General features: G+C 42.2%; 1 protein-coding gene across 3 annotated transcripts in view; it reads right to left on the reverse strand.

The window, feature by feature from the left end:
• The window catches only part of oxr1 (oxidation resistance 1), a 420,907-nt gene that overhangs the window by 100,348 nt on the left and 293,291 nt on the right, over positions 1-27,268 (reverse strand). For all 3 annotated transcript variants that reach the window (XM_033020271.1, XM_033020272.1, XM_033020274.1), the window contains one exon: positions 20,870-21,022. In XM_033020271.1, the coding sequence (XP_032876162.1) occupies positions 20,870-21,022 (153 nt within the window). The remainder of the gene's footprint in view (positions 1-20,869; positions 21,023-27,268) is intronic.

Consider the following 27,268-nt stretch of genomic DNA (forward strand, 5'->3'; position numbering starts at 1 on the left):
AATACAAGTTAAAAAAAGAAAATATTGAAGTTTTAATTAATTTAACAATCAACCTTCACCTCCAAACCCTCAGGCTTGAATTCATGTTGAAATCAATGCTGTCTCCTATCCCACAGTTGCTCGTAGACTCTTGAGCTCCACAGTGTGCGCGTGGAAGTTGAGACTTGCTGAAGTTTCAATGACCAGCAGTCAGTAATTCCGACTCCAGCCAACAAAATTCACCCCAGTTATTTGTGGAATGTAGAACAACTATCTGACATTCCAACACTTCTATGACATTTCAGTGTAAGTAAGACATTAACATACAAGTGGAAGTTAAGGGCCTGTCCCACATACGTGTCCTTGGCACGCAAATTACGCAACCTCGTGGTCGCGTTGAGCCGAGACGGTCCTGCGAAGGTCGGGCGCGATTAGATGCGTACGCACAGCCGTCTGGAGCATGTGACGTCATTTGAAGATGGACACAAAGCTGGAGTAACTCAGCGGGACAGGCAGCATCTCTGGAGAGAAGCAATGGGTGATGTTTCGTATCGAGACTCTTCTTCAGTCTGAAAAGAAGGGTCTTGACACGAAACGTCACCCATTGCTTCTCTCCAGAGATGCTGCCGGTCCCGCTGAGTTACTCCTGCATTTTGTGTCTATCTTCAATTTTCTTGGCCCCGCTCTGGGAGTAGAAGTGGGGGCGGATCCGGACCGCAACTGCCGTGAGCCCCAGGCCGAGTCGGCGATCGTTTGGCTGCTTCTGCTGCTGTTGTAGGTGAGACGTTGCGTCGCGCCAGGGTCTTGAGCCTGTCCCACTTTGGCCGTCAGTTCCGCGACAGGCCATGGGCTCGCGAAGATTTCGTTCACTACAAAAATTTCGGAGCCCCGCGCGATGTTGCGCACAACTACATACCCCTCCGCGCTTCTAAGTGGGACCGGCCCCACGCGGCCATTCGATGCCCGTGCGCCTCAACGCGACCACAAGGTCGCGTAATTTGCGTGCCAAGGACACGTAAGTGGGACAGGCCCTTAACATTAACATTTCAGGTAGCATCCTAAAACTGCTTAATTGGGGAATTGTGCAGTACGGCAAGAGGAAACCTAAAGTGCTTACCTTTCTTAAACCGATTTGAAGGTCCATGAATAGAAATGATGACGTTATAACGATGAAGATTCCATAAGAAAATGGTTAATTCTAAAAATACACTAGGTTTATTGATATAATCGGAAAGTTAATTTGAGTTCAGTGGATAAGCATTTTTTTGAAGCAATGCATTTTGGCAGGAAGTGTGACAATTTGAAAGAGCCCAGTGATACAGTTTGCTGCACAACAATGCTTATGATTGTTGATGTCGGGAAGCTCCAAAGTCGCAAGTGGTTCGACCAGCCCCGACCGCCCGGCGCGAGGGAGCTGAGATTCCCCCCCCGATGCGGGAGCTTGATCGCCCAAACGTGGAGGTCCCAACCGTCAGCTACGTGAGGCTAGATCGTCCCGTCAACAGAAGGTTTGAGGCCCCCGACCACGGGAGAACAAAGAAGGGAAGAGGTTTGAACTTTTTTTGCCTTCCATCACAGTGAGGAATGTGGAGGAGTCGCTCTGATGGATGTTCATGTTAAAATGTTATTTGGGTGTCTTGTTGCTCCTTATTGGTCATGACTGTATAGCAAACCAGATTCCTTGTATGTTGCAAAACATATTTGGCTAATAAAGTATTATTAGCCAAATATCATAGAACCAAATATCATAGAACCAAAATCAATGCTTATGATTGCTGGAAGTCAATTATCCATGTCCCTCAACTTTGCAGCAGGAATTTCTCAAGGCAGTGTCCTAAACCTAACCATCTCCAGCTGCTTCATCAAAGACCTTCTTTCCTTCCATAATAAATTCAAAGGACAGGATATTGAGTCATGATTGGTCTATTCAATTACGTTCACAACTCCTGAGCAAATGAACATAAAGTGCTGGGGTAACTCAGCGGGTCAGGCAGCATTTCTGGAGCACATGGATAGATTATTTCAGTTCCCAGAGTCCTATCCGTGTCCTCCAGGGCGACTGCCTGATCCAGAGTTATTCCAGCACTTTGTATTCAACACAATATTCCAACATCTGCAGTTATTTGCGTCTCCTGAGCCAATGAAGCAGAGTCCACATATGCATGCTGCACGACCAAGACAATATTCATGCATTGGCTGTTAAGAAGCATGTAATATTTGTGCCACCAAATTGCCAGGCAATGACAATCTCCAACAAGAAAAGTCTAACCAGCTATCCTTGACTTTGAATGGTATTAATATTGGCCAGTACCTGATCATGCATGGTCAATATTTATCTGAAATGTTGACCATTTCAGATAAATGATCTGAAATCCATTAAGGATCAATCTGCTAAAAAACGGTGGCTGCAGGGGGAGATATTTTAGCAGTGAGGAACTTGCTACTTGATTCCCTAAAACCTACATGGCACAAATCATGAGGTGATGGAATGCTCATTACTAGCCTGGATGAGTGCAGTTCCAATTGTGCTCAAGAACCAAAATCAACTACCTTCTTTCCACCACAAGCACATAGTGTGCAATACGGATCATCTACAAAATGCATAGTAGTTACTTGCCGTTGCTCTGACAGTATCTCTAAAACTTTTGACCGAGAGGAACAAGGCCTGGAGATGCACGGATCCAGTAAAACCCGTACATGCCCACTACATCACATATCTTCCTATTAGGAAAACATGTTGCTGTTCCTTCATCAATCATGAATCTACGTCCACGAACGCCCTCCTCAACAGATTTATGGGAGTAGCTTCACCAGAAGAATTGAAACAATTTAAGAAGCTGGTTCACTACCATCTTCTCAACAGCAATTATGGATAGGCAATAAGCATTGGCCTTACCTGCAATATCACAAGCTGAAAATTTCATAACAAAAATAGGACCAGATGTAGATATGTTTGAAGATATCAGCAATAAGAACATAGGGTTTATTCACTTCTCAATGGAGAACTCAATAATATAGGAAATAGGTGTTAGAGTAGCCACCTGGCAATCATCACGATTATTCTGATCTATTGTGGTGTCATTTTTCAGCACTATGACCATCTATCTTCTATACTATTACTAAAACTCTCATCTTGACCACTGTGTTGGATTTAAATTTGTGCAAAAACGCTACCCTATATCGCTAGGATTATTTTGCCACCTTACTCACCGTTCTCCTCTGCTCCAAGCCACCAAGTTTTGTTATGATAGATGAAATATTAGAAAAGTTATGAAGGTTTAAAGTCGCTGTGTGGAGTCGGGAAAGCCGCTGTGTAGAGTCGGGAAAGCTGTTGTGGTGCCGCGGCCGATGGCTATTGAAACATAGAAAATAGGTGCAGGAGGAGGCCATTCGGCCCTTCGAGCCAGCACCACCATTCATTGTGATCATGGCTGATCGTCCCCTATCAATAACTCGTGCCTGCCTTCTCCCCATATCCCTTGACTCCACTAGCCCCTAGAGCTCTATCTAACTCTCTCTTAAATCCTTCATCAATCATGAATCTACGTCCACGTCTACGTCCACTACTGAGTGGAATCCCTCTCCCCCCACACACCCCCGCTTCCCCCCTCCCCCCACAGTAATGACTAATGCCCCTGTCCCACTTAGGAAACCTGAACGGAAACCTCTGGAGACTTTGCGCCCCATCCAAGGTTTCCATGCGGTTCCCGGAGGTTTTTGTCAGTCTCCCTACCTGCTTCCACTACCTGCAACCTCCGGCAAGCACCTGCAACCTCCGGGAACCGCACGGAAACCTTGGGTGCGGCGCAAAGTCTCCAGAGGTTTCCGTTCAGGTTTCCTAAGTGGGACAGGGGCATGAGCCTTGACAGCCCAGCCAGGAAGATTCACCACCATTCAGGTGAAGATATTTTTCTTCATCTGAATTCTAAATATACTTTCCCTTATTCCCAAACTGTACCTGCTGGCTCCAGACTCCTCAGTCAGGGGAAACATTCTCCCTGCATCAGGCCTGTCAAGCTCTTAGTGAATTTAAGTTTCAATGAAAAGTTATGTCATTCTTCTAAACCATGCAGAATATAATTAGAGTACAAACTCTCTATTTCTAAATTTAATTAGGTGATTCATCGCTACAGCTCTCCAAGGAATGCATGTACTTTTGTAGGTAAGGAGATTAAATTCTACTTTATATTCCAGGTGCAGACTCACCGAGACTCTATACAAGTGAAAGAAGACACCATTATTTTTCAAGCAAACCCTCTTGATTGCTTGATGCACTGACATGTTGATCTTCAGTGACTTGTGCACAGGCACATCCAGGACCTCTTGAATCTTAACACCACTAACTCGCTGTAAAAAATACTCTACTTTTCCATTATGTTCCAAGTCGATGCCTCACATTTTCTCCCAAGTAATATTCCTCCTACCACCCCATTCCGCCTTCTGCAAAGACCACGCTCTCCGCAAATCCTTCCTTAAATCATCCCTTCCCAATCAAAACACCCCCTCCATGGGTACTTTCACCTGCAGGAGATGTAACACTTGTCCCTATACCTCTTCCCTCGGATGCATCCAGGGATCTCGGCTGTCCTTCCAGGTGAGAGAACCTCCTCTAACTTCATCTATTGCATCCAGTGTTCCCGATGTTGCATCCTGTACCCTTCTTCAGACCGAAGATCAGGGGAAGGAGAAACGAGAGATACAGTCGGTGATATTGAGGGTTATAGAACAAATGAATGAAAGATATGCAAAAAGTAATGATGATAAAGGAAACAAGCCATTGTTAGCTTTGGGCTAGGTGAAAATGTGTTACAGACAATGAGACTCAACAAGATGACTTTGAAGCTAGAGCGACTTTGGTGGGGGAGGGATGGAGAGAGGTGATGATGTTAGAGAAATCAATATTCATGCCACAGGGTTGTAAGCTTCCCAAGCGAAATATGAGATGCTGTTCCTCCAATTTGCATTTGGCTTCACATATGGTGTTTGGTAGGAGTTCAAAAAAAGCAATTCAGACTATTTCCTCGAGCAATAGATTACTGGAGCAAATCTGAGTAAAGATCATTTTAGATTGTTTTGTATGGGATAGAATTCTTGGCCAATATCCTCGTGGGTCAGATTGCAAGTACTCCTGGGGACTGTTTAAACTGGTTTGACAATGGAATGGGAAGTTGAGTGAACATTTAGAAGGGAGTATATCAAAACTGGAAATAGATGGCTGAAAAGTGAGAGAACATAATGCCGATCTAAACTAATCCTTTTATCTCTAATTCACTGCTTGTTCATGCATCTCTCAGGGTTCAGTGCTGAGCCCATTGCTGTTTGTCATCTATATCAATGATTTGGATGAGAATGGACAAGGCATGATAAGCAAATTTGTAAATCACTTTAGTAGATTTTAGATAGTGAAGGTAAAAATTGAAGCAGGATCTTGATCGGTTGGGCAGGTGGGCTGAGGAAGGGTTGATGGAATTTAATAAGAAAAATGTGAGGTGCTGCATTTTGGGAAGCCTAACAAGGGCAGGACCCACACAGTGAATAGTAGAGCTCTGGAAAGTGTTGTAGAGCAGAGGGATCTAGGAGTGCAGGTACATAGTTCCTTGAAAGTAGTGTCAAAAGTAGATTTTGAGGTTGTCAAAAGGCTTTTGGCACATTGGACTTCATCAGTCATAATATTGAGTATAGACGTTGGGAGGTCATGTTACAGTTATATAAGACATTGGTGAGGCCACATTCATAGTATTGTGTTCATTATTGGTCACCATGTTATAGGAAAGATGATGTCAAGCTGGAAAGGGTGCAGAGAAGTTTTATGCGGAAGTTCCTAGGACTCGACGGTCTGAGTTCTAGGTCGAGGTTGAGCAAGCTAGGACTTTATTTGTGGAACGGAGGAGGATGAGGGATGATCTGTACAAAATCTTGAGCGGGATCTGGTCTTATGAGATAGATTTATGGTGGGGGTGGGGGGGAAGATGTAATAGGAACCTTGTGGTAGCCTTTTTACAGAAAGGGTGGTAGGTGTATGGAATCAGCTTCGAAGATTGTTAAGGCAGGTATTATCGCAATGTTTAAGAAACATTTAGACAGGTACATGGTTAGGATAGGATAGGTTTAGAGGGATTGGAGAAAACACAGGCAGGTGGGTCTAGTCTGGATTGGGCATGTTGGTTGGCATGGGCAAGTTGGGAAGAAGGCCCTGTTTCCACATTGTATGGCTCTATTAAAAACATATTTTTAAGATGTGGGAGGAAACTGGAGCACTCAGAGCAAACCCACATGGTTGCTTGCAGAACACACAAATTTCACAAAAACAGGAACAGAGGTCAGAATAGAACCATAATCCCTTGGGTTATGAGCTGGTAGCTCCACTAACTAAGCCACTAAAAACCATTGAAAGCAAATAAATTGTTTGTAACAACTTTTACCAAAGTGGGGGCAATTATGCTGATGTTGGAGTTGACGTATATGTGTAATATGTACAAACGGATACATGTACAGAAAAAGGAAATTTTAAGGGGCTCATCATTTTTGAAAATGCATAAATATGTGCAGAAAACAGGAAGGAGAAAATTGTGGAGTATCAGACTACAATTTTGCAATCGGCTCTAGTTAAGCACAGGTGACCCATCGTCACAAAGGGTTGCACTCCTCAGCAACTGTCTGTATCACGATTTTCTGTTATACAAAACCCTGTTTCCAATTGAATCGCATGTTATAAGCAGAGGTGTGTTCCCTCAGAATGTTTCTCTCACTTACAGTAATGATCATACCACAGTTGCTGGTTCCTAGGAAACAGGAGGGATGAAGCACTGAAGAAATTTGCCATTGCAAACTTCTTAGGTGGCCAGCAGCTGTGTTGGAGGGCACATTTTTATCAGAGGGTAGGGGCCTCTAAATCTACACGGCATAGGTTGGAGGTGAAAGTACCTTTCTTAGTTGCAGATTTTACAACTACAGTACTAAGACACAGTTGTTGAGGAAATCCCCAACTGTCTTTACTCCCCGACAACATTTTTCACAAGTTCACAAGTCATAGGAGTAGAATTAGGCCATTCAGCCCATTGAGTCTACTTCGCCATTCAATCATGGCTGATCTCTGCCTCCTAATCCCGTTTTCTGCCTTCTCCCCATAACCATATAACCATATAACAATTACAGCACGGAAACAGGCCATCTCGGCCCTTTTACTCCGTGCCGAACACTTATTCTCCCCTTGACTCACGTTCTGATCAAGAATTTGTCTACCTCTGCCTTAAAGATATCGACTGACTTGGCCTCATCAGCCCTCTTTGGCCATGTTCCATAGATTAACTATCCTCTGACTAAAGAAGTTCCTCCTCACCTCCCTTCGAAAAGAGCACCCTTTAATTCTGAGGCTATGACCTCTGGTCCTGGACTCTCCCACCAGTGGAACCATCCTTTCCACATCCACTCTATCTAAGCCTTTCATTATTCTGTAAGTTTCAATGAGTAACTGTCAAGCGCTCATTATATTCTAATCCACATTCTTGGAATAATTCTAGAAAAGCTCCTCTGGACCCTCTCCAGAGCCAGCACATCCTTCCTCAGATATGGGGCCCAAATTTATTCACAGTACTCAAAATGCGGCCTGACCAGCGCCTCAGCATTGAATTTGCCTTCCATTGAATTTGCCTTCCTTACAGGCGATGGTACAAGATTTCCCGTTTTTACTCTAAAATAAAGAATGCTGGAAGAACAAGGTCATCTCATGTGCCCCTGATGTAGAAACTGCATTAGCGCCACCAGTCATTTGTCCAGTTAAATTTTCTGAGTAACACAAAATGTCCAAGAAATTGTCATAACTATACTTCACACATAGACATTTTTTTTCTTTAACGCTTAATGCGGAAATGCTTAATGCTTAATGCAGAAAAAGCAGCTTTAAGCAAACTTATTTTCCGCAAATGGTGCTGTGATGAGGTGGGGTGGAGGCTCAACTATATAAATGAATATAGCAAAAGTACACAAAAATGCTGGAGAAACTCAGCGGGTGCAGCAGCATCTATGGAGCGAAGGAAATAGGCAACGTTTTGGGCCGAAACCCTTCTTCAGACTGATGGGGGGTGGCGGGGAGAAGAAAGGAAAAAGGAGGAGGAGGAGCCCGAGGGCTGAGGGATGGGAGGAGACAGCCCGAGGGCTGAGGAAGGGGAGGAGACAGCAAGGGCTAACAAAATTGGGAGAATTCAATGTTCATGCCCGCAGGATGCATACTCCCCAAGCGGAATACGAGGTGCTGTTCCTCCAATTTCCGGTGTTGCTCTGTGTGTTTGTGTAACGTGTAATATAGCAACGTGGTGCTTCAGGTTGGTCTCCTAATGTCAGAAATTGGAATGCCTTTTGATCACTTAACCAGCATTCAGTTTCTCGGTCGTAATTGTTAAAAAAGGAATGCAAGGCTTGCAATCGGATTTACAGTGCAGCTTGCAAAAGCGAGATCTTTGTTCAAACAAGCCATGGTATGCTTGGGCCAAATTTGAAAATTGAGAGACATATTCTGTTCTAAACAAAGAAAATTCCACAGCTTAAATAAATGTCACCAAACGGCAGCATCCGAAGTGGAATCTCAGTTTATCCATTCAGGCAGCTCAGACAGGTCCTATAATTTTAACCACAAATAATGGATGGGATTTATATAGCGCCTTTCTAATACACAAGGCAAACCCCTACACTGCACATGCCCTTGCTGATCAGTAATTTATCATACCTCCGTACAAACTCATCATCCTCAGCCTGTTCAGAAATGAGACTCACAAATTCCAACAGCAATCGAGTTACACATGTACTTCTAGAATGCATAAAATACTCCTAAATGTCATTACAAATGAAATAAAATGCTGTCCTGTGAAATAAATCTGAAAAAAACATACATGTTATCATGTTACAATCTGAATGTTATTCTGAACATTGCATTTATTTCAGGTGGTATGCTGAGGGTCAGTGTGGAAAGTTAATAAACTAATTTTTTATTGAGTTACATAACCTATTGAAAAATATCTAAGAGGAAAGCAGAGTACCAAGACAACATGTTTGTAATATTTATTTTTGTCAAATGGAGCACAAATGGTCACAAAGTATGAAGCAAACACACAGATATTGTGTTTAATCAACACTCAGGAATTTTGTTAGCAAGATTTAGCCTGACAAAGCCTGGCCAGGGTGGAAGCCAGCGCTGTATAATGGCAACAGAAATGTCACAGGCTACAGGTAAATATCATTTCACCATACAAGAAATATCATGGAGGTAATAAAACAAGATAAATCTCAACTTAGAGCTGGTAAAGGCTGTGCATTCTGCTTCCCAGTCAATTGCCTCAAAGTGTGACCTTGCTGTAAACTTTGGAAAGTCATACCCGATTGTTATTTTTACTTGGTATCATTGCTATTTTTAGTGATAGGGGTTCAAAGCCACCAGGCTATTCCAACATCAAATTACTCACCTTTGTTCTATCATGTACCTTCATAGTCTTAAATATTTGATCCGCCAAAAGATAAATGGAACTAATAGTTTCAAGCAGAATTATGTAATCCTATTGTCTTTCCATCTCAAAAAGGAGCCACATTTCATTTTCAATGGCTCTGCTCAAATTTCAATACTGCCATGTAATTCTGGATTCCTCAGAGGAACTTGTTTCTCTGTCTAGTCTGTCAAATTCCTTAATCATTTTAGAAACACAACAATAATCCTTCATAATTGTAAACAAAAATAATTCTGTTTCATTCACTCCCAACTGTCCCTAAACCAGAGGCTCCCTTGAATGCTTTTTTCACATATGTGAACTGATGTATTAGTTTGGAAACAGGCCCTTTGAGTTCAAAGGTTCAAAGGTTGATTTATTGTCACATACACCTAGATGTAGTGAAATTCTTTTTGCCAATGCAGCACATAAAAAAGAATACAAACATAACAATAATAAATAGCTTTAACATAAAAACATCCCCCCACAATGGTTCCCATTATGGGGGAAGGCACAAAGTCCAGTCCCATCCCCAATGTCCATTCATAGTCTATGCCAACCATTGATCACTCAGTAAGAGTTAACCATTTTGGTTAACATCAGTCTTTGGTATATACATATTTCCAGCAGAAATCAATAAACAATTCCCCTGTCATCTTCTGCATAAAATTAGAACAAACTGGAAGCTTGCATTTAGGCATGTACAACCAAATCATTGGGAAAGTTCAAGAAATTTCACGATTTCCTGAATGACGAGTCTGGGGAAAAAAAACATGATACACAACATCCTGTCACCAAAGGCCTTGAGCAAAGTTTGGCAGATGCAATTGCTGCAGAAGCATGTTCATGGCAATGCAGGAATAAGTTAAGGCAACAACAGAAACAGATCCAAAACTTCCTCATGAAACAACAAAGCATCTTTTTGTTTCAAGTAGCAATCAGTAAGATAATTTTCTTCCATGTGGAAATTACTGCTAAAATGAAGTTGCCTGGGAGTTAGTGAGGCCAGTTTTACCTTCAAACGGCAAGTGGTCCAAGTATAACTGCCAATAAATTCTGGTGTACTCAAATGTTGCACTTGGAATGAAGTAAATGTGCGTTATCTTTCTTTCTTTTAAAATCTTTTTATTATTTTTTTTCCAAAAAACAAAAACAAAACAAAAAAGACAGAGCAAAGAGTAATGATAAACATAACAATGATATTGATACATAGGGATCAGGATTACATTAATAACAGGTATAACCTAATATGAGTCCAGTGTCAAAATACACATTGAATATAGTTAAATATTTAAAAGAAAATTTACATATGTAGAAAATAAACACAGATAAAAAGACAAAAAAAGAGGAAAAAAGGTAGAAACAAAATCCCCCTAAACTAAAGAAAAAAATAAAGGAAATAAATAAAATAAAAACAAAGCAAAACAGAATCTGAACTGAGAATTTCAACAATTTAAGTCTGTTTGTCGTCAAGTCCGTTCCACCATATAGAGGTAAAATAGTTTTTATAACGGTTAGAGAGGGAGCAATTTATGTTGTGTGAAAGTGTTGAATAATTTTTCCCCAAGTCTTATCAAATTTAACCAAGGGTTCAACAATGTCACTCCTGATTTTTTCTAAATGTAAACATGATATCGTTTCAGAGTACCACTGGAGTGTGGTCAGAGGGTTGGAGTCTTTCCATTTAAATAAAATAGATCTTCTGGCGATTAGTGTGGTAAAAGCAATCAACCGATGGGCGGAGCGGGACAAATGAATAAAATCAAACATTGGTAGCCCAAAAATTGCAGTAATAGGATGAGGTTGTAAATCAATGCCTAAGACTACAGAAATAGTATCAAAAATGTATTTCCAATATTTTTCCAAAAGTGGGCAGGACCAAAACATATGGGTCAGTGAGGCCACTTCTTGCATCCTTCAGATTCAACCACGCCCAACTTTTTTGCTACCTGGAGAATATTCTCCTTCATTTGCAAAAAGTGAAACCGAATAATCAAGTGTCTCGGTTTATTACCAGATTTCTTCCCAATCCTATGTGCGTTATCCAAAAACGGAAGATTTTCATTGTGCTTAATGTTGAAAGTCTCCTTTATCGTTTTAGAAGCATATTTTATAACATTATCTCCTTCTTGACCTTCCGGCAAACCAACAATTCGTAAATTCAATTGACGGCTTCTGTTTTCCAGGTCTATATTTTTAGTCTTATATTGCTGAAGTGCTCGAGTATTTTCATTCATTCTCCGTTCCAGTTTTTCAATCTTCAAATCTCTCTCCTGGCCCAGGGTTCGCAAGTTATCAATTTGTTCCTTTTGTTCACGAAGTTCATCTTGTAACATAGACAGCTTGAACTTCCTTCAATTTGTTTGAAACACCTTTCACCATTTCTTCCAAACTGCCAAATCTTGTTTTCATTTCATTTTTCAGTTCAATTTTCAATTCATCGTTCATTTTCGATATTGCTTCAATGATACTAGAGTCAGAAGCTGTGGCTGTGGTTGTGGCTTTCCCCTGTTCCTTCCTTGAGGAGCCTCCTTTCTTTCTTGTCTCCATCCTTTTCACGATTAAGGCGTGTAAAAGTGTTATTAACATTTTATAAAAAGTTAGACCGTGCCTTGAAGTCAAGTAGTCACAAGTAACATTGAAAAAGTGGTAAGTGAAAGTTAAAAGTTAAGGGAGCAAACAAATGTACAGCCTTTACAGCATGCTGCCACTAGGAGAGTTCCGCATTATCGATGAGTCCTCTCCTACAAAATACAATTGCACCAGAATCACAAGGCCTCAGCTGCAACTGAGTGATCATTCAATATTTTTGGCCACTGACAACCGCTGCCTGATGCTCGGTTAGGTGCAGGCTGCAGGTGTGCAGAGCAGTATGTGGCCAGAGGGAGCAATGTGGATTAACTGAGGTGAGGGTGGGAGTTGTCAGGATGTATCTACTAGAGAAGGTGCAGTGCTGGACCTCCTGTCAGGAAATGACACAGGTCACGTGGCAGAGGTATGTGTTGGGGAGCACTTCGGGTCCAGTGATCACAATACCATTAGTTTCAATATAATTATGGAGAGGGTCAGAACTGGACCTAGGGTTGAGATTTTTGATTGGAGAAAGGCTAACTTTGAGGAGATGCAAAATGATTTAAAAGGAGTGAACAGGGACATTTTGTTTTATGGGAAGGATGTAGAAGAGAAATGGAGGTCATTTAAAGGTGAAATTTTAAGAGTACAGAATCTTTATGTCCCTGTTCGGTTGAAAGGAAAGAGTAATAATTGGAAAGAGCCATGGTTTTCAAGGGAAATTGGACACTTGGTTTGGAAAAAGAGAGAGATCTACAATAATTATAGGCAGCATGGAGTAAATGAGGTGCTTGAAGAGTATGAAGAATGTAAAAAGAATCTTAAGAAAGAAATTTGAAAAGCTAAAAGAAGATATGAGGTTGCTTTGGCAAGTAAGGTGAAAGTAAATCCAAAGGGTTTCTACAGCTATATGAATAGCAAAAGGATAACGAGGGATAAAATTGGTCCATTAGAGTCAGAGTGGACAGCTATCTGCAGAGCCAAAAGAGATGGGGGAGATATTGAACAATTTATTTTCTTCGGTATTCACCAAGGAGAAGGATATTGAATTATGTGAGGTAAGGGAAACAAGTAGTGTAGCTATGGAAACTATGAGGATCAAAGAAGAGGAAGTACTGACACTTTTGAAAAATTTAAAAGTGGATAAGTCTCCAGGTCCTGACAGGATATTCCCTAGGACATTGAGGGAAGTTAGTGTAGAAATAGCAGGGGCTATGACAGAAATATTTCAAATGTCATTAGAAACGGGAATGGTGCCGGAGGATTGGCGTACTGCGCATGTTGTTCCATTGTTTAAAAAGGGTTCTAAGAGTAAACCTAGCAATTATAGACCTGTTAGTTTGACGTCAGTGGTGGGCAAATTAATGGAAAGGATACTTAGAGATAATATATATAATCATCTGGATAAACAGGGTCTGGTTAGGAACAGTCAACATGGATTTGTGCCTGGAAGGTCATGTTTGACTAAACTTCTTGAATTTTTTGAAGAAGTTACTAGGGAAATTGATGAGGATAAAGCTGTGGATGTTGTCTATATGGATTTCAGTAAGGCCTTTGACAAGGTTCCACATGGAAGGTTGGTTAAGAAGGTTCAATTGTTGGGTATTAATAGGGGTGTAGCAAGATGGATTCAACAGTGGCTGAATGGGAGATACCAGAGAGTAATGGTGGATAACTGTTTGTCAGGTTGGAGGCCGGTGACTAGTGGGGTGCCTCAGGGATCTGTGTTGGGTCCACTGTTGTTTGTCATATACATCAATGATCTGGATGGTGGTGTGGTAAATTGGATTAGTAAGTGTGCAGATAAGATAGGTGGTGTTGTGGATAATGAAGTAGATTTTCAAAGTATACAGAAAGATTTAGGCCATTTGGAAGAGTGGGCTGAAAGATGGCAGATGGAGTTTAATGCTGATAAGTGTGAGGTGCTACATCTTGGCAGGACAAATCAAAATAGGACGTACATGGTAAATGGTAGTGAATTGAGGAATGCAGGTGAACAGAGGGATCTAGGAATAATTGTGCACAGTTCCCTGAAGGTGGAATCTCATGTAGATAGGGTGGTAAAGAAAGCTTTTGGTGTGCTGGCCTTTATAAATCAGAGCATTGAGTATAGAAGTTGGGATGTAATGTTAAAATTGTACAAGGCATTGGTGAGGCCAATTCTGGCGTATGGTGTACAATTTTGGTCGCCAAATTATAGGAAAGATGTCAACAAAATAGAGAATTGGAGGGGCAAGAGGTGGTGGTGTTGCATTGCTAGTCAGGGAAGATATTACAGCAGTGCTTTGGCAGGATAGATTGGAGGGCTCATCTAGGGAGGCTATTTGGGTGGAACTGAGAAGTGGGAAAGGTGTAGCAACACTTATAGGGGTGTATTATAGACCGCCAAATGGGGAACGAGAATTGGAAGAGCAAATATGTAAGGAGATAGCAGATATTAGTAGTAAGCACAAGGTAGTGATTGTGGGAGATTTCAACTTTCCACACATAGACTGGGAAACACATTCTGTAAATGGGCTGGATGGTTTGGAGTTTGTAAAATGTGTGCAGGATAGTTTTTTGCAGCAATACATAGAGGTACCTACTAGAGGAGGGGCAGTGCTGGACCTCCTGTTAGGAAATGAGACGGGACAGGTGGCGGAGGTATGCGTTGGGGAGCACTTCGGGTCCAGTGATCACAATACCATTAGTTTCAATATAATTATGGAGAAGGTCAGAACTGGACCTAGGGTGGAGATTTTTGATTGGAGAAAGGCTAACTTTGATGAGATGCGAGATGATTTAAAAGGAGTGGACTGGGACATTTTGTTTTATGGGAAAGATGTAGAAGAGAAATGGTGGACATTTAAAGGGGAAATTTTAAGAGTACAGAATCTTTATGTTCCTGTTCGGTTGAAAGGAAACAGTAAAAATTGGAAAGAGCCCTGGTTTTCAAGGGAAATTGGACATCTTGTTCGGAAAAAGAGGGAGATCTACAATAATTATAGGCTTGTGGTGAGGTGCTTGTGGAGTATAAGGAATGTAAAAAGAATCTTAAGAAAGAAATTAGAAAAGCTAAAAGAAGATATGAGGTTGCTTTGGCAAGTAAGGTGAAAGTAAATCCAAAGGGTTTCTACAGCTATATTAATAGCAAAAGGATAACGAGGGATAAAATTGGTCCATTGGAGAAACAGAGTGGGCAGCTATCTGCAGAGCCAAAAGAGATGGGGGAGATATTGAACAATTTCTTTTCTTCGGTATTCACCAAGGAGAAGGATATTGAATTATGTGAGGTAAGGGAAACGAGTAGAGTAGTTATGGATACTATGAGTTTCAAAGTAAAAGAAGTACTGACACTTTTGAAAAATATAAAAGTGGATAAGTCTCCAGGTCCTGACAGGATATTCCCTAGGACATTGAGGGAAGTTAGTGTAGAAATAGCCGGGGCTATGACAGAAATATTTCAAATGTCATTAGAAACGGGAATAGTCCCCGAGGATTGGCGTACTGCGCATGTTGTTCCATTGTTTAAAAAGGGTTCTAAGAGTAAACCTAGCAATTATAGACCTGTTAGTTTGACTTCAGTGGTGGGCAAATTAATGGAAAAGATACTTAGAGATAATATATATAAGCATCTGGATAGACAGGGTCTGATTAGGAACAGTCAACATGGATTTGTGCCTGGAAGGTTATGTTTGACTAATCTTCTTGAATTTTTTGAAGAGGTTACTAGGGAAATTGACGAGGGTAAAGCAGTGGATGTTGTCTATATGGACTTTAGTAAGGCCTTTGACAAGATTCCTCATGGAAGGTTGGTTAAGAAGGTTAAACTGTTGGGTATAAATGCAGGAATAGCAAGATGGATTCAGCAGTGGCTGAATGGGAGAAGCCAGAGGGTAATGGTGGATGGCTGTTTGTCGGGTTGGAGGCAGGTGACTAGTGGGGTGCCTCAGGGATCTGTGTTGGGTCCTTTGTTGTTTGTCATGTACATGAATGATCTGGATGAAGGGGTGGTAAATTGGATTAGTAAGTATGCAGATGATACCAAGATACGGGGTGTTGTGGATAATGAAGAGGATTTCCAAAGTCTACAGAGTGATTTAGGCCATTTGGAAAAATGGGCTGAAAGATGGCAGATGGAGTTTAATGCTGATAAATGTGAGGTGTTACACCTTGGCAGGACAAATCAAAATAGGACGTACATGATAAATGGTAGGGAATTGAAGAATACAGTTGAACAGAGGGATCTGGGAATAACCGTGCATAGTTCCTTGAAGGTGGAATCTCATATAGATAGGGTGGTAAAGAAAGCTTTTGGTATGCTAGCCTTTATAAATCAGAGCATTGAGTATAGAAGCTGGGATGTAATGTTAAAATTGTACAAGGCATTGGTGAGACCAAATCTGGAGTATGGTGTACAATTTTGGTCGCCCAATTATAGGAAGGATGTCAACAAAATAGAGAGAGTACAGAGGAGATTTACTAGAATGTTGCCTGGGTTTCAACAACTAAGTTACAGAGATAGGTTGAATAAGTTAGGTCTTTATTCTCTGGAGCGCAGAAGGTTAAGGGGGGACTTGATAGAGGTCTTTAAAATGATGAGAGGGATAGACAGAGTTGATGTGAGCAAGCTTTTCCCTTTGAGAATAGGGAAGATTCAAACAAGAGGACATGACTTCAGAATTAAGGGACAGAAGTTTAGGGGTAACATGAGGGGGAACTTCTTTACTCAGAGAGTGGTAGCGGTGTGGAATGAGCTTCCAGTGGAAGTGGTGGCGGCAGGTTCGTTGGTATCATTTAAGAATAAATTGGATAGGCATATGGATGAGAAGGGAATGGAGGGTTATGGTATGAGTGCAGGCAGGTGGGACTAAGGGAAAAAAATTGTTCGGCGCGGACTTGTAGGGCCGAGATGGCCTGTTTCCGTGCTGTAATTGTTATATAGTTGTTATATGGTTATAGTACAGAGGAGATTTACTAGAATGTTGCCTGGGTTTCAGCACCTAAGTTACAGAGAAAGGTTGAACAAGATAGGTCTTTATTCTTTGGAGCGCAGAAGGTTAAGGGGGGACTTGATAGAGGTCTTTAAAATGATGAGAGGGATAGACAGAGTTGACGTGGATAATCTTTTTCCATTGAAAGTAGGAAAGATTCAAACAAGAGGATATGATTTGTGAATTAAGGGACAAAAGTTTAGGGGTAACATGAGAGGGAACTTCTTTACTCAGAGAATGGTAACTGTGTGAAATGAGCTTCCAGTGGAAGTGGTGGAGGCAGGTTCGATTTTATAATTTAAAAATAAATTGGATAGGTATATGGACGGGTAATGAATGGAGGGTTATGGTCTGAGTGCGGGTAGATGGGACTAGGTGAGAGTAAGTGTTCGGCACGGACTAGAAGGGCCGAGATGGCCTGTTTCCGTGCTGTAATTGTTATATGGTTATATGGTATCAGAGACAGTAGTCTGTTAAGTAACTGTTTTGCGTGGAGATGGGGGGCAGGGTAAGGAGATTGCTGGTAGACACTAATAGTGAAGATCAAAACCTTCACATCAAAGTTTGATTGGATTAGAGGAGGCCTCAGGGAATCATAAGGATTAAAGGAAGTGTGGGATTTGGAGCAGGTGGGATGATGATGAAAGGTGGGTAAATGCCTTTTACTGAAGAAAGGTCTGAAGAAGGGTCTCGACCCGAAACATCACCCATTCCTTCCCTCCAGAGATGCTGCCTGTTCCACTGAGTTACTCCCATTTTTTTTGTCTATCTTCGGTTTAAACCAGCATCTACAGTTCTTTCCTACACTCTGAGACTTAACTGAAGCTGTATAAAATTATGAGAGACCCAGAGAGAAGGACAGATAGATAGATAAGATGTGTTTAGTGGGCTATGTGTCAAAAGCAGACAAATGAGACTGGTGCATACTTTCTCTAATTCTATGTGTTTCACCTGCAAATATATGGCCTATTCTCATATTGATCCAGGTATTGTTGCACAATTGAAAATGAACTTCATCTGGAGTGAAATGAAACTTAAGATGTAGCAGCAAAGAACTGCAGATGCTGGTTAACACACAAAAGGACACAAAGCACAGAAGTAACTCAGCAGTTCAGGCAGTGTCTCTGGAGAACATGGATCGTGACCCTTTTTTGGACTGATTGTGGAGGGTGATGGGGAAGAAGAGAGCTGGAAGTGGGGAGAGGCAGGACAACGCTTGGAAGTAATAGGCACACAACAAAGCTGGAGAAACTCAGCGGGTGCAGCAGCATCTATGGAGCGAAGGAAATAGGCAACGTTTCGGGTCGAAACCCTTCTTGGAAGTAATAGGTGGACACAGGCAAAGGTTTTTTAAAATAAGCCCCAACTGTCCAATCCTGTCTTACACCTTCTGCTTTTATATCTGGCCTTTGTTGCAACCATCTGCCTAACCAAACCCTCCTCGCCTGCCCACCTATTACCTGCCACGCTTTGTTCTGCCTCTCCCCTCTTACAGCTTTCTACTCCTCCACTACAATCAGTCTGAAGAAAGGTCTCGACCCAAAACATCACCTATCAATGTTCTCTAGAGATGCTGCTTGTCCTGCTGAGTCACTCCAGCACATTGTGTCTTTGAGATGACATTTAAGACCATTTCCAGCCTGTTTCATGTTGGCACCATGTAGAGTTATTCACAGCTGCATACATGCCCCAATTTCCACATCGTGAGATTATGTTATTCCCCGTGCAATCCTCCTTTTAACTTTGCATGGTAATATAGGTCACGTTGATACAGGAACACCCATCAATGTGCACTGCTAGAACTGAAGAGCATGAGAAAATGAAGCAGTGTAGACGATTTGAGCCGTGGTTCTGGACACTCTGTCAAGTCGCGATGTAATATGACCTCTCCTTATTCTAAACTCAACTGTGTTTAGGGCCAGTCTGTTTAATCTCTCCTGATTGAAGTGACTCTCCCTTCTGGGAAATGCAGCTGATGAACTTTCCTTGCAATCTCCCTGTAACAAGTATACCCTTCCTTAAATAAGGCTTCGGACGTCCCTTCTCTTTCACATTTGAGGTCCCTAAATAATTACAGTAAGATTTACTGCACACTTGCACTCAAACCTACTGGCAATTTAAAATTACCTTCATAATTTTTCGCTGTATCTGCATGTTAATTTTCAGTGATTTTCAATCTCTCAGCATTCAAAAAATGCGCCTCACATGCAGAATCTTTTCACCATTTTTATTTAAAATAAAAGCATTGATGAGTGCTCCTGACGCCTACTGGAGGTGCAGCTGAGATGCCAATGCTGGACCCTCGCGGGCCAGAGCCTGGGCCTCACGGGCCGGACCCTCACAGGTCAGTGGTGGAGCCTCGCGGGTCGGGGCCTGGGGGTCGGCACCGCAGCGGCGTCAGAGAGGACCCGGCGACATTATTGGAGAGGTCGGTGTGGCGGTCAATGATGGCGCTGACTGACAGAAAAGGATGAGGACGGACACGTTGCAGTGAGGACGCCGCTGCCAAGGGAAGGAACAAAAGAGGACCCGTGTGGGGGGGACCACCGTGAGGAGGGGGAGAACAAAGGGGGACTTGGCAACTTTATGGCCGACTATTTGCATACCTTGGGTCAGCAAGCAAAGAATTTCACTGTGACTTGTCACATGTGACCTTAAAGTATTCAATTCAATCAATTCAATAATACTGGTTTCCTGTTTTTGTTTTATCAAACCAAGTGACCTCAATTTTACAGGGTATTTTAAATCTATTATTGTCTAATGAGCAGTGTTTAATTAAAATTCTGCACTTCCTTGTGTTGTGTCTGAAGACGTGTCCCGACCCAAAGAGTCGCCTTTTCGGTCCCTCCCGGTGCTGCCTGACCAGCTGAATAAATCCTGGACTTTGTCTTTTAATTAATGATGCAATAGTTAGAAGGCCTTTAAGAAAAAGTGTTCACACAATGATTATTCCTAGATTATTAACTCAATTTTCAGTTCCACACCTGCCAAGACAGCACCCAAACTTGTGTCTCTGGATTATTTGCCCAGTCATTTGGTTTACTGTCTGCTAAATTCATCAGTGCACCATCCCTTTAGCCAATTATCCTTACAGAATTCACCATGGAGTAACCAATGTGTGCAGTTATTTACACCGTTGTAACAATGTGAAAATACTGATTATTGTTTGTGAATGCCAGCAAAGGTATCTGGCCCAAAAAGTCAACCACCAATGTAAAACTCGATATGGGCTGGTTTTCATAACTCAATCAATAATAGCAGTTGCAAGTGTATGGATGTACATAAATATAAAATATTTTCTGGGACAGGATAGGGCAGTGGTTGTTCATGTCCTTATTGCATTGCCTGACTAGATAAACTTGTAATAACATTTAAAAAAATTAGCTGCACTGCTCTTAAGACATGATGAATTTTCAAGACCTTAATTTTCTTGGAAGTCAATCTAAATGTTGATTGATCTTGATTGAAAGGAAATTTGGACAGGATCCATGATTAGGGAGAATTTAGGTGGCAGAGTAAGCTCCTTAGGTTGGTCAGGACAGCATCCTTACAGTCTCTGGTGAACAAGCATAGATGGTCTGCCCAGAACCGCTGATACAACAATCATTGGCCGATCTCTCAATACACCCGACAGACAGACAGAAGACGCTGGATCAAGTATCGGTTGCTCAACTGCAAGGATAGAAAAGATGCTACACTGTGTTATATTACAATCAGACCTGACTAAACTGAATGATCACAAGCACAAATCGGGTTATCTCCCTTTCTACTCCACGGCCAAATGGGCAAAAACACTGAATGCCATTTATATGCCCGATGTTGCAGTGTGAAGAAGGGAGACCTCAGAATAAATTAAAATTGAAATTTGGTTACCTTGTCATGAGTTATGTATCTGCATGTAATTTTAAGAAACTTCTCTGTAAAGGCTTCCTCTTCCTCTGAAGTGGACGATACCACTCTTGCTGGTCGAATGCAACTGTGTGTCGGTGAAGCGGTTGAATCTTTGCGTTGAACATTGTCCACATCCTGAAATTACATAACTTTCATTGAGTAACATGAGAGTTGACAGATATACAATATAAACATCTAAATTTGCACCAACTGGAATTAAATGGCATCAGATAATAAAAATGAAAAGTTAAATAGACAGTATCTAATTATAAATATGTACATATCAATTGCACATTTAGTTTTAGTTTTAGAGATACGGTATGGAAACAGGCCCTTCGGTCCATCATCCGCGCTGACCAGCGATCACCCCACATTAATTCTACCCTACACACTTGAGAACAATATACAGAAGCCAATTAAGCTACAAACGGCACATCTTTGGAATGTGGGAGGAAACTGGAACACGCGGAGAAATCCCACATGGTCACGGGGAGAACGTCCAACCTCTATCGAGACAGCATCCAAGGTCAGGATCAAACATGGGTCTCTTGCCCTGCAACTCCACCGCTGTGCCACTATGCCTCCACAAAACTATTTACTTTGCACCAACTTGAAGTCTAACAAGAACTGTAATGCCTGAGAAGCTCAGCGGATGACTATGGAGAGAAGGAATTAGCGACGTTTCGTGTCGAGACCTTCTGAAACTCAGCATCTGTGGAAGGAATTGAACTGACGGTATTTGGCATAAGGACCCATCTTCAAAGAGAACTGGAAGTAAAGCAGGGGAAAAGGTAAGAAATGCAAATATATTTACATGTGATTTTCCAGCCATTGTATTCAATATTTGGAATATATGAAACCAGGCAACTATGCAGGAGAGAAAGCATTGAATTATTCTCAATACTTGTATCAAATCAAACTGTTGGATAACTTACAAAGGAAACAATTGACTGAAAAAAGCACATCGCGTTCTCAAAACTGTAATCTATTTTGTCATGTTACAATAATTTAACATGAACTCAAATAATTTTCACTATGAATCCAATTTACAGAATTTAGAAAAAAAACGGACTTTTATATGTTACTAGACCAAGTGCAGTCCCGTTGGGTCTGTTTCCCTAACGGCGTTTGCGGGGGGGGGGGGCTGCGGCATCACACTCACATTAACCACCCCCCAAACACACAGGTAGGGGGAGGGGAGGTGAGAAGAGGGGAGAGGAGGAGGAGGAAACGGGACAGATTTGGGAGGGAAAGGAGAGCGGGGTAGGAGATGAGAGAGGGGGATCAGGAGAGAGACGTGGGGGAGGGGGGGATGGGGAGGGAGGGGAGGATGGAGGGAGGGGGAGAGGGGTGGGGGGAGAGAGGGGAAGGAGTGGGGAGAGAGGAGGGGGAAGGGGGGAGAGAAGAGGAAGAATGGGGAGGGAGGAGGAGAGGGGTAGGGGGAGTGATGGAAGAGGGACAGAGGGTAGGGGGAAGGGGGCGGGGGGAGAGAGGGAAGAGGGGTGGGGGAGAGAGGGATGGGTGGGAGAGGGAGAGGGGTGAGGAGAGGGAAACATAGAAATTAAGTGCAGGAGTAGGCCATTCGGCCCTACGAGCCTGCACCACCATTCAATATGATCATGGCTGATCATCCAACTCAGTATCCTGTACCTGCCTTCTCTCCATACCCCCTGATCCCTTTAGCCAAAAGGGCCAGATCTAACTCCCTCTTAAATATAGCCAATGAACTGGCCTCAACTACCTTCTGTGCCAGAGAATTCCAGAGATTCACCACTCTCTGTGTGAAAAATGTTTTTCTCATCTCGGTCCTAAAAGATTTACCCCTTATCCTTAAACTGTGACCCCTTGTTCTGGACTTCCCCAACATCTGGAACAATCTTCCTGCATCTTGCCTGTCCAACCCCTTACGAATTTTGTAAGTTTCTATAAGATACCCCCTCAATCTTCTAAAATCTAGCGAGTACAAGCCGAGGCTATCCAGTCTTTCTTCATATGAAAGTCCTGACATCCCAGGAATCAGTCTGGTGAACCTTCTCTGTACTATGGCAACAATGTATTTGAGCATTGGGCATTGTGACATCACACAATGGATCGTTCACCAGGGGCTGGGGCTGATTCTATGGGTGAGATGCCAGTTTATTTTTGAAATATTGGGGGGGGGGGGGAAGGATTTGATTATAAACGTGTACTTAAACACGACCAAATGTAATGAGGAGCGGATACTTAGAAAGAAAAGTGAAATCTCTACCGAAATTGAAAAGATGTCGGCGATTCTGCGTCTGGTTTCGGAGTTGCAGTGAATCAAAGGAAGAAATGCAGCCGGCAGCCGGCCATGTAAATGGATCCATTCCGATTGGACATCTGCGAGCATTGGGCATTGTGATTGGACATCTGCGAGCATTGGGCATTGTGACATCACACGATGGAAACGAATCAAAAGGCAGAAAGGCAGCCGGACGGACCGCAGGCGACAGGCACAGACTTTTATATAATAGATAGATTCTGAATAATACAAAAGTTATTAAATAAAGTCTAATTTTTATCCAATAGATTTTATGCTTTGGGTTGATGCAAAACAAGTTAATATTCAAAATGTAATAAAATGGAATTGCAGATGCTGGTTTAAACCAAAGATAAACACAAATTGCTGGAGTAACTCCAGCATTTTGTGTCTATCTCAAGTTAATGTTCAGTGAGGTTGCACTTAGTATCCAGTGAATTACTTACTCAGTTGGATTACCTAAGTTACACTGGCGGCGAGCAGCTTCTCACTATAGCACTTGCCGGTTCCAGACTGGTGCGGAGAAAATATTTATTTGATTGGTGATTTTTAATGGAGGGAAAAATAAAATATTTTTTCATTACCCTCTATCTTGATAAAATATGAATCTGGATAAATATTACAGCACCACAGTAACGTACAACTGTGGTTAGAGTTCCAAAGTGCACTGCTTCAAAGAATGGTCCCAGCCCAAGACTTTCATCTTTGTCGCAGTAGTATGGAAACACTTTACTGCAATTAATTTGCATGTTGTCGAAAGTAAAATCTAAAATAAACCAGTATCAACCAGCCATCATATTGGAATCTTACCCTTTAAAAAAAAAGATGTTCTTGCATAACATGCTATCCCAGTATATCCTTAGCTAAAAATGATTTTAGCAGAAAATGTTCTCAGTCATGGAGTTAAATGGCATAGAAAAGACTCTTCTGCCTACTATATGCCGACAATCAGGTTCTATCAATATCAATCCCATTTACGGTTGGTCCTAAGCTTTCTACATCCAGTTATTTTAAGTGGCCACCCAGATGCTAATTAAATTTTGAGAGATTACCTTCCCACCATTTTCTCAGACAGAGCTTTCCAGACTCCAACTACCCTCTTCATGAAAATATTATTCCTCAGACTTCCTCCAAAACCTTTGGACCTCAGCTTAAACATATGCCCTCTGATCCGAGGGGCCTCATAACAAGAGGATTTCAGTTTCATAACAAGAGGATTTCCGTATAGGAGTAAAGAGGTTCTTCTGCAGTTGTATAGGGATCTGGTGAGACCACATCTGGAGTATTGTGTCCAGTTTTGGTCTTCTAATTTGAGGAAGGACATCCTAGTGATTGAGGCAGTGCAGCGTAGGTTCACAAGATTGATCCCTGGGATGGCAGGACTGGCATATGAGGAAAGATTGAAAAGACTAGGCTTGTATTCACTGGAGTTTAGAAGGATGAGGGGTATATTATAGAAACATATAAAATTATAAAAGGACTGGACAAGCTAGATGCAGGAAAAATGTTCCCAATGTTGGGCGAGTCCTGAACCAGGGGCCACAGTCTTAGAAAAAAGGGGAGGTCATTTAAGACTGAGGTGAGAAAAAACTTTTTCACCCAGAGAGTTGTGAATTTGTGGAATTCCCTACCACAGAGAACAGTGGAGGCCAAGTCATTGGATGGATTTAAGAGAGAGTTAGATAGAGCTCTAGGGGCTTGTAGAATCAAGGGATATGGGGAGAAGGCAGGCACGGGTTATTGATTGGGGACAATCAGCCATGATCACAATGAATGAGGCTCAGTTAGAGGTTGGTAGATATGACATTGTGGGGATTACTGAGACGTGGCTGCAGGAGGATCGGGCCTGGGAACTTAATATTCAGGGTTATACATCCTATAGAAAGGACAGGCAGGTGGGCAGAGGAGGGTAGCTCTGCTGGCGAGGGATGGAATTCAGTCCCTTGCGAGGGAAGACAGGGACTAACGAGGTAGAGTCACTGTGGATTGAGTTGAGGAATTGTAAAGGCAAGAAGACACCAATTGGTGTTATCTACAGACCCCCAAATAGTAGCCGGGATGTAGGGTGCAAGTTGCAGCAGGAGTTAAAACTGGCATGTAACAAAGGTAATGCCACGATGGTAATGGGGGATTTCAATATGCAGGTAGATTGGGAAAATCAGGTTGGTTCAGGTCCCCAAGAAAGAGAGTTTGTAGAATGCCTCCGAGATGGATTCTTAGAGCAACTTGTAATGGAGCTCACCAGAGATAAGGCAATTCTGTATTTAGTGTTGTCCAATGAACCAGATATGATAAGAGAACTCGAGGTAAAGGAACCGCTTGGAGGTAGTGTTCATAATATGATTAGTTTTAATCTGCAATTTGAGAAGGAGAAGGTTAAATCTGAAGTGTCATTGATGTTGAACAAAGGGGACTATGAAGGCATGAGAGGGGAGCTGGCCGAGGTAGACTGGAAAGGGACCCTAGCAGGGATGATGGTGGACAGCAATGGCAGGAATTTCTGGGCATAATCCGGAAGATGCAGGATCATTTCATTCCAAATATAAAGAAAGATTCTAAGGGGAGTAGGAGGCAACCGTGGCTGACAAGAGAAGTTAGGGATAGAATAAAATGAAAAGAAAAGATGTATAACACAGCAAAGAGTAGCCGGAAGTCAGAGGATTGGGAAACTTTCATAGGACAACAGAAGGAAACAAAACGGGCAATACGGGTTGAAAAGATGAAGTACGAAGGGAAGCTGGCCAGGAATATAAAGAAGGACAGTAAAAGCTTCTTTAGATATGTTAAGGGAAAAAGATTAGCAAAGTCAAATGTGGGTCCCTTGAAGGCAGACACGGGTGAAATTATTATGGGCAACAAGGAAATGGCAGAGGAGTTGAATAGGTACTTCGGATCTGTCTTCACTAAGGAAGACACAAACAATCTCCCAGATGTACTGGAGGACAGAGGATCTAAGGGGGTAGAGGAACTGAAATAAATTTTCATTAGGCGAGAAATAGTATTGGGTAGGCTAATGGGACTGAAGGATGATAAATCCCCTGGGCCTGATGGTCTGCATCCCAGGGTCCTCAGGGAGGTGGCTCTAGAAATAGTGGACGCATTGGTGATCATTTTCCAATGTTCATTAGATTCAGGATCAGTTACTGTGGATTGGAGGATAGCTAATGTTATCCCACTTTTCAAGAAAGGAGCGAGAGAGAAAACAGGAAATTACAGACCAGTTAGCCTGACTTCGGTGGTGGGAAAGATGCTGGAGTCAATTATTAAAGAGGTAATAATGGGGCATTTGGATAGCAGTAAAATGATTAGTCCAAGTCAACATGGATTTATGAAAGGGAAATCATGCTTGACTAATCTTCTGGAATTTTTTGAGGATGTGACAAGTAAAATGGATGAAGGGGTGCCAGTGGATGTAGTGTATCTAGACTTTCAGAAAGCCTTTGATAAGGTCCAGCACGGGAGACTGGTGATTAAAATTAGAGCACATGGTATTGGGGGTAGGATGTTGACATGGATAGAAAATTGGTTGGCAGACCGGAAGCAAAGAGTAGGAGTGAACGGGTCCTTTTCAGAATGGCAGGCAGTGGCGGGCGAGTGGAGTGCCGCAAGGCTCGGTGTTGGGGCCGCAATTGTTTACCATATATATTAATGATTTGGAAGAGGGAATTAGGAGCAACACTAGCAAGTTTGCGGATGACACAAAGCTGGGTGGCAGTGTGAACTGTGAAGAGGATGTTAGGAGGTTGCAGGGTGACCTGGACAGGTTGAGTGAGTGGGCAGATGCGTGGCAGATGCAGTATAATATAGATAAATGTGAGGTTATCCACTTTGGCGGCAAAAATAAGGGGGCAGATTATTACCTCAATGGGGTTAAATTATTTCAATGGGGGGAGGTGCAGCGAGACCTGGGCGTCCTTGTACACCGGAGTTTAGAAGGATGAGGGGGTATCTTATAGATGCATATAAAATTATAAAAGGACTGGACAAGCTAGATGCAGGAAAATGTTCCCAATGTTGGGCGAGTCCAGAACCAGGAGCCACAGTCTTAGAATAAAGGGGAGGTCATTTAAGACAGAGGTGAGAAAAAACTTGTTCACGCA

Source organism: Amblyraja radiata, chromosome 4 (assembly GCF_010909765.2).
Source record: "Amblyraja radiata isolate CabotCenter1 chromosome 4, sAmbRad1.1.pri, whole genome shotgun sequence".
In the NCBI taxonomy this organism is placed as follows: domain Eukaryota; kingdom Metazoa; phylum Chordata; class Chondrichthyes; order Rajiformes; family Rajidae; genus Amblyraja; species Amblyraja radiata.